The sequence below is a fragment of the Dipodomys merriami genome, unplaced genomic scaffold (assembly GCF_024711535.1).
Source record: "Dipodomys merriami isolate MVZ:Mamm:240054 unplaced genomic scaffold, mDipMer1.0.p SCAF_62, whole genome shotgun sequence".
NCBI lineage: Eukaryota > Metazoa > Chordata > Mammalia > Rodentia > Heteromyidae > Dipodomys > Dipodomys merriami.
The window spans coordinates 5,333,345-5,341,652 of NW_027206202.1; the positions used below are offsets into that span (position 1 = coordinate 5,333,345).

Here is an 8,308-nt window from a genome sequence, read left to right on the forward strand (position 1 = left end):
CCATAATCTGCAGGACTGATGGCCCATTTAGAACAAGTCCTACAATTGACAGCAGGATTGCATCAAGATCTGTTCCAAGCTTGTATCTGATCATCTCAACTAATAAGGCTGAGGGGGCTTGGACGAGGGTTCAGGGATGCTGAGATGCTTCTAGAAGTCACCTGGGTGTCCCTTTTGGGAAAGAGTGAGGGTGTGGAAAGTGGAGAGGAATGGCTTGATCTGCTCTGTGTGAGCTTTTGGAAGAAGGTAGTATTCTAGCTTATTCTTGGCCCAACCACTAGGCAAAACTGGTCTATGTATCTTCCTAGATCTGCCTTCCCTGTGCTGGCCTGTCCCCACATGTACCTGATGGACTAAAAATGTGTACAGATTCGGGACAGGGGAAGGGCAGTTCCGCAGCACTGGTGAGGACTTAGAAATGGCTTTTCTTTTTTCTTTAATTTTCTTTTCTTTGCTGCTGGTCTTGGGGCTTGAACTCAGAATCTGGGTGCTGTCCCTGAGCCTTTTTGCTCAAGGCTAGCACTCTACCACTTCAGCCACAGCTCTGCTCCCAGCTTTTTGGTGTTTATCCAGAGATAAGAATCTTACAGGCTTTCCAGGGCCTGGCAATGATTTCTTCCCCCCCCCCCCCTTTCTCTCTGTCCTAGGACTTGAACTCAGGGCCTGGGCACTGTCTCTGAGCTTCTTTCGTTCAAGGCTACCATTCTATATCACTTGAACTTCTGTTTTTTTCTATGTATGTGGTACTGAGCAATGGAACCCAGGGCTTCATGCATGCTAGGCCAGCACTCTACCACTAAACCACCTTCCCAGCCGCTAGGGCTTCCAATTTCTAGGCACTATGTTTTCCAACTGGCCTGGGCTTTAACATGCTAGACCCTCCCCCTGTTCCCCTCCCCCTCTCCCCCACCCTCTGCCCCCAGCCTCGAATCCTGACATTCCCTCTTACTTGTAAGGGTTGATATTGCAGATGGTCACAGCGGGGAAGTCCAGCTTCTGGAAGTGGACTTTGATAGACACAGAGACGGTGTAGAAAGAGAACACGAGGAGGGCACACTGCCAGATGATGAGAGCCACGGCTGTGAGCGTGAACACAATCCACAATCCACGTCGCAAGCGGCCCCGGGACACCACAATTCGGCGGCAGCCGTGAGTATTGGTGTTCATACAGTACCAGTGCATCAGGTCTTTGATGGTGGGGGCCTGGGGACCTCTCACGGGCAGATTCTTCTTGATTTTGGCTTTAATCTTCTCTCCAGGAGCCATGGTGTTAAGGATGGGATGTAGATGTGGTCAGGACACTGCAGAGACCTAGGTGAAAAACAGGTGAACTCCTTCCCTATGTCTGGCTGGAAGGTCTCCGGAGGCTAGGGCCTGGGAAACCAGCCCATATAGCTTTCAGTCACCTCCCTCTTTTCTCAGGCCTTGGCCCCTTCTCCAGGATATTTATTCTTTTGGCCACCACAGGCCTGCCCGAGAAGCTGCCTCCTCCTCTTCAGGCCCCCAGGCCTGGCTCTGTGGGAGCACTGGCGCAAGTGGAACTTGTCAATACTGGCTAGACTGGCTGAAGGACCTCTTCCCAGATGGCCAAGTCAAGAGCCCTTGGTACGACTAGCTAGCACTTCAATTGGGAAAGAGTACTTTAGCCAGACACTGGTGGCTCATGTCTGTAATCCTAGCTACTGAGGAGGACTGAGATCTGAGGATCATGGTTCAAAGCCCAGCCTGGGCAGGAAAAATCTGTGAGACTCTCATCTCTGATGAACCACCAGAAAACTGGAAGTGGGGCTGTGGCTCAAGTGGTAGAGCACCAGCCTTGAGCTGAGGAGCTCAGGGACAGCACCCAGGCTCAGAGTTCAAGCCCCACGACTGACAAAACAAAAAAAGGAAGGCGTACTGTAACCCATGCTTAGTACTTTTTAATCCCTTCCCCCTTCCCCTGCCCTCCTGGAGGGCCCCGCTTCTATCTCATTACAGCCCCTGGGCTGTGACAGAATCTGTCACATCTCAGCAACAGGTTACTTTCTTGGGCTTCGTGCCCCCATGCCCTTTTTCTTGCTGCTTTCCTACAAATGAAATGAGCTTGGTTTCATTTCATAGTCAAGCTCCACCTTCATCAAGCACACCGACTCTGGAATATTCCCCAGCCACTAAGTTCCATTTCCTTGATGTTCAGATATCATTCATTGAGCCGAGTTCTGGTGGCTCACGTTTGTCATCCTAGCCATTCAGGAGGCTGAGATCTGAGGATTGTGGTTTAAAGTCAGCCCAGCAGCAAAGTCCCTTAGACTCTTATCTCCAATTAACCAGCAAAAGGCCAGAAGTGGAGCTGTGGCTTTAGTGGGAGAATGACAGCCTTGAGTTCAAGCCCCGGGATTGACACCAACGAAGTTAAAACAAAACCCATTAATTTAAGGAAAGGCATGTTGATTTAATAACAGCTTTCAGGGAGAGTATTGAAAACTAGTGGACTGCATTCATCAATTTCTAGGGTGCATCTCAACTATGGAACCTTTGCAGTAGGAGCTAATATTCAGTTTAGAAATGAACAAACTTGGTCACGTGCCAGTGTCTTATACCTGTAATGCTAGCTACTCAGGAAGCTGAGATCTGAGGATTACAGTTGGAAGCCAGCTATGGGCAGAGAAGACCCTGTCAGACTCTTATCTCCAATTAACCACTCAAAAACTGGAAGTGGAGCTGCGGCACAAGTGGTAGCGTGCTAGCTTTGAACAAAAAGGAGCTCTGGGACAGAGCCCAAGCCCATGTTCAAGGCCTAGGACAAGGAAACAACAACAAAAATAACCCAACAACTTGCCGGGTACCGGTGGCCCATGCCTGTCATCCTAGCTACTAGAGGCTGAGATCTGATCATTGCAGTTCAAAGCCAGCCTGGGCAGGAAAGTCCATGAACTCTTACCTCCAAGAAAGTGCAAGAAAGTCCCTGAGACTCTTATCTTCTTCAATTGACCACCAGAAAACCAGAAGTGGCTCAAGTGGTAGAGTGTTGCTAGCCTTGAGCTGAAGAGCTCAGGGACAGCACCCAGGCCCTGAGTTCAAGTCCCATGATTGACCAAAAAAGAAAGAAAGAAAGAAAAGAAAGAAAGAAAGGAAGAGAGAAATGAACAAACTTACAATATCATGTATATAAAGACTCATATTTATAATATATATACACATATATATGTACACATATGTATATACATCTATATGTATAGCATATATGTAGCATATATAACATATATCTGATCATCTGGCTCTCTCTATATAAACAATGCCACAGTCTGTGTGTATTTCAGGGGAGGCTGCACACCTTCATGAGGTACATGATCATCAACTCCCCTTTGCACAGGAAGAGAATGAGCTCCAGACTTGAGCTACAGCCTTCTGTTGGGATTGGAACCTTGTAGCATTAAGCATGTGGTCGATGTCTTTGAGGGGTCTGCTCTTGTCCTGCGAGCTCCCTCAACATACGTAGATTATTAACAGTACCAGGGATTAAACAAAGGAGGAAAACACAGATACAGAGGCTCAATGCAGTGGTGGGCACTATGTGAAAAATGAATTATACAACTTGTGGGTGGGGATGGGAGGGAAAACTGGGAGACAGAGAGAAAAGGGATGACATTGTTCAAAAAGAAAAAAATGACTCTTTACCTGATTTATATAACTGTAATCCTTCTATACATCACCCCTATAATGACAATAAAAATTGCTTAAGGGGGAGGAAAGATTGATTTGCAAACTCTGAGTTACAAATGTGACCTTATCCCAAGGCATATTCGAATTCTCTCCTGTATGCCTTCCCCTGCACAGTGGCAAAGGTCAACTTGGCTATGCTTCTGGTTCAGACTACAGCATGGACATCCATGCTTGTGAGCAAGGGCTGGGGTGTTTGGGACAAGGGCTTGGATGTGCCAAAGTTTTGGGGGGGACTTGAACTCAGGGCCTGGGTACTGTACTTGGGCTTTTTTTCTTGTCTGGCACTCTACCACTTGAGCCATGGCTCTACTTCCAGCTTTTTGCTAGCTAACTGGAGGTAAGAGTCTCACAGACTCTTCTATTCTGGTTGGCTTCAAACCATGATCCTCAGAACTCAGCCTCCTGAGTAACTAGGTTGACAGGTATGAGCCACCAGCACCCAGCTTGCCAAAATTCTTTAAGCAAATTCTAGACTTGTGGAATGACTTAGACTATGGTCCGAAATGAGAAGTTGGGGCAACACTGGGCAGGGGAGGGTGCTCTCAGGTTTATGATAACAGGAGATGTCCAGAAAGTGCCAAATTACTTTATTAAAAAAAACGATCTTTCTCATCTCTGACCTTCAAAATTATGGCATTTAAATCATCTCTTGGCCAGAGGAACAGAATTCATTTTGTTTTAAATCCTTTTAAATATTGCCTATTCCTATGTGTTTGTGATCACAACCTAAGTCTGGATTCTATTTCCTGTATAAAAATCACTATCCCCAGGGGCTTCCTCCATTGAGACCGTTGGTCAGGAGCTGAGATGCTGGAAGTTTCTATCTGGAACTCTCAGTCTTCTCATTGATGACAGTTTCTGGGGTCCCTCTGCCTTTAGTCCCTTCCTTAGGACTAAGTCTAACCCCTGTGGATCAATCAACCAGCCAGAAGGGAAAGAAGGCTTCACACAAGTAACACTGTGCTTCAGACCCAACAGGTTTGTGGCTTTGCTGTGGGCTGAGTAACTCCCACCCAGCACTGGGTCTTCTAAAACGCTTTACAGTCTTCCCAGTGCTTTACCTCATTGAACCCTCCCAGGTAAGCGCCACCATTTCAGAAAACGCAACCCAGGCATCTGGAGGTTAAGCTTGCCCAAGGTCACATGCAAAAGTGCCCGGGGCTGAGATCTGAACTCAGGACCCGTGTCCCTCTCTCTCTCTCTCTCTCTCTCTCTCTCTCTCTCTCTCTCTCTCTCTCTCTCTCTCTCTCTCTCTCTCTCACTCTCTCTTTCTCTCTCTCTGTCTGTCTGTCTCTCTCTCTGTCTCTCTGTCTCTCTGTTTTCTCTGTGTCTGTCTGTCTGTCTGTCTGTCTGTCTGTCTGTCTGTCTGTCTCTGTCTCTGTCTCTGTTTTCTCTGTGTCTGTCTGTATGTCTCTCTCTCTGTCTCTCTGTGTCTCTGTTTTCTCTGTGTCTGTCTGTCTGTCTCTCTCTCTGTCTCTCTCTCTCTGTCTCTGTTTTCTCTGTGTCTGTCTGTATGTCTCTCTCTCTGTCTCTCTGTCTCTCTGTGTCTCTGTTTTCTCTGTGTCTCTGTTTTCTCTGTGTCTGCCTGCCTGCCTGCCTGCCTGCCTGCCTGTCTGGCTGGCGCTCTCTCTCTCTCTCTCTCTCTCTCTCTCTCTCTCTCTCTCTCTCTCTCTCTCTCTCTCTCTCTCTCTCTCTCTCTCTCTCTCTCTCTCTCTCTCTCTCTCTCTCTCCTAGCTAGGCTGCTCCTCAAATGACAGTAACTGTCCACCCCGCGGGCAGCGATCGCCGAACCCTCTTGCCCAACACCTCCTTCAATCCTGGCGGCCAATGCATTCAGCAGCAATCATCACCATCTCCATTTCACCGGGAGGGAAACTGAGGTGCAGGAAGGTGCCAGGCGGTGAGCCCAGTCTCAGTGCCGCCACCGGCAGGAGGGAACTCAAAGGATCCCTGGGGATTCCAGGACCCCTGGGGTTCACCCGGACCCTGCCCGTCTCCTGCGCGCGCCCTCCGGTCGTCCCTGAACCGAGGTGCAGGGGGCGGGGGGGGCGGTGAAAGGGGAGATCCGCTCCTCGGGGCAGGGGTTCCCCATAAGGAGGCGGACAGGGGTCCGGGACCGGGGACCGGGCGCCCGATCCGCGCCCCCCCATCCCCCGGGGACGTGGTTGGAGACCCCCTGTGGCCCGAAGGGCACGGAGCCCTCCGGCGGGCGGGAGTCCAGCCAGCCCGCGCGCGTGTTCACCCCCAAAGCAAGCATTCCAGCGCGGGGCGGAGCGCGGAGTCGGGGTCCGGTCCCGGCGCCCCGCCGGGGATCGCGGCCGCGGGGATCGCGGAGAGCCTGGGCCCCGGGCGGGGGGGTGGAAGGGTCGGCTCCGCCCTGGGCCGTGCCTGCGAGGGGGACCCCCGTCACCCCGGTCCCGACCCGGCCCCGCTGGGCTCACCTCGGGAAGCTGCGGCTCCCGTGCGCACGCACGCTCGCTCGGCCGGGGTTCGCTGCGCCTCTGCTGACCTCTCGCCTCCAGCATCCCCCGGGCCGGGCCTGGCCCCCGAGCTCTTGTGGACCGGGCCTAGGCCCCGCCCTCGCCCCGCCCCCCAGACCCGCCCTCACCTGCCCAGGTGAGCGCACCGCGCCTCTCCCTCCCCCCCCTCCCACCCCCGCGGGGCGCACGGAGCGCGCGGAGCGGGAAGCCTACGCCACAGCGCCACCTGCTGTCGCCAGGCCGCTCTGCGCCCCGGCTCCGCGCCCGGCGTGGTACGGCGTGGCTCTGCTGCCGCCCCGAGGCCGCCCTGCGCCCTGCATCGCCGTCCTGTCCCAAGGCAGCTCGCAGCGCCTCCTGCCGTCGGGTTGCTGATCCAGACAGAAGACCTGATGCCCTAGCCTGTGCGTGTGCACCCACACGCACACCTGCCCGCGCGCACACGCACACACCGTCTCCCTAACTCCCCTACTCCCTCCCGACCTGCAACGAGAACTCAACGCGGCTATGAGCTGGTGGCTCACCCCGGTCATCCTAGCTGTGAGGATCACGGTTCAAAGCCAGCCTGGGGCAGGAAAGTCTGTGTGACTCTTATTTCCAATTAACCAGCAAAAAAGCCTGGAAATGGAGCTGTGGCTCAAGTGGTAGAGTGCTAAGCCTTGAGCAAAAAGGCTGAGGTTAGTTCTTTCTTAAGTTTGTAAGTGATTTTTTTGTTTGTTTTGGTCACTATCATGATATGAGTTCAAGGTCTTCTGCTTTCACGCAGTTTTCTTGCTTGGAGCTAGTATCCTACCATATGAAACATGCTTCCAGTCAGCATTTTGCTGGTTCATTGGAAATGAACTTTTCTGCCTGGGCTAAGTTAAATCTATGACCCTCCATACTTCAACTTTCTTACAAGCTAGAATTGCAGGTGTGAGCCACTACCACTCAGTTTAAAAATGATTTTCTTGGGCTGGGAAGGTGGCTCAGTTCTCAGTAGCTAAGATTGCAGGTGTGAACCACCAATCCCTGGCTTTGACTCAGTCTCTTTTGGAAACATCCTATCCTCGCTCACTGGGGCGTAGGAAGCCCAGGACTTTAGATTCATTTGGGCCACATTCCCGTCCCTTCTCCTGAACCGCCTCTCTCGCAGTGAGCGATCAGCACCGTGGACAGCAACCACGAACCCACGTGAATGCTCATGTTCCAGAAAACACCCTGTGGTTTGAGGGTGAGTTCACTGAGAAGGATGAGGGAGTTAGAAGACCCATGTTCGGACTAGCCTAAGCAGTCAGCGAGGATGAAAGATCTGGAAATGGAGTCAATTCCTGCTACCCATGGTAGTTAGGGTCTAGACGCATACTACAGATGCTGACTTAAGGAGTACTGAGCCTCTCGTTATATTTTTTTACTTTAAAAATCTTTATTGTTGGGGCTGGGAAGGTGGCTCAGTGGTGGAGCGCTTGCCTTGCATGCCAGAGGCCCTGGGTTCGATTCCTCAGCACCACATACGAAAAAAGATGGAAGTGGTGCTGTGGCTCAAGTGGTAGAGCGCTAGCCTTGAGCTGAAGAGCTGAGGGACAGCGCCCAGGCTGAGTTCAAGTCCCAGGACCGACAAAAAGAAAAAAACACACAAAAATCTTTATTGTTATTATAAAGGTGATGTACAGAGGGGCTACAGTTACATAAGGTTATAATAGTTTTATCAAGTAATCCATATACAACGTTTGTTGTGTGCTGGTACTGGGGCTTGAATTCAGGGCCTGAGCACTCTTAACTTTTTCATTCAACACTAGTGCTCTACTGCTTGAACCACATTTCCATTTCCAGCTTTTTTTTTACTGGTGGAGATAATATTCTCATGGACTTTCCTGCCTGGGCTGACTTTGAGCCTTGAACCTCAGATGTGAGCCATTTGAGCAGCTAGGATTACAGATGTGAGCCACTGGCACCTGGCTTCATAAATCACTTTGGTTGTTTGTGCGTTTCTGTTTAAGGTCTCCTTATTTAACATCAAGTTGATTTGCTAACATAGAATTCATGATCCATACATAGCATGAAAACTCACGTCTGTGAACTTCAGCTGACACCTATTTTCTCAGTAAGGAATGGCTTTGCCTACTAGAAACATTTCAGCTCTATTCTTT

The 8,308-nt window shown here is 50.9% G+C and overlaps 1 protein-coding gene across 5 annotated transcripts in view; it reads right to left on the bottom strand.

Moving 5' to 3' along the window:
• Scnn1g (sodium channel epithelial 1 subunit gamma) overlaps window positions 1–6,236 on the bottom strand; it is a 32,072-nt gene extending 25,836 nt beyond the window's left edge. The window contains exons 1-3 of one of the 5 annotated variants that reach the window (XM_070004343.1): window positions 6,144–6,210; window positions 3,658–3,694; window positions 950–1,311 (exon numbers count right to left, since the gene is read on the bottom strand). In XM_070004343.1, the coding sequence (XP_069860444.1) occupies window positions 950–1,266 (317 nt within the window). In that variant the 5' untranslated portion in view covers window positions 1,267–1,311; window positions 3,658–3,694; window positions 6,144–6,210. Of the gene's footprint in view, window positions 1–949; window positions 1,312–2,920; window positions 3,030–3,657; window positions 3,695–6,143 lie in introns of those variants that run through there. The other 4 variants (XM_070004341.1, XM_070004340.1, XM_070004342.1 and 1 more) reach the window with 4 other exon arrangements.
• Window positions 6,237–8,308: the final 2,072 nt, after the last annotated feature.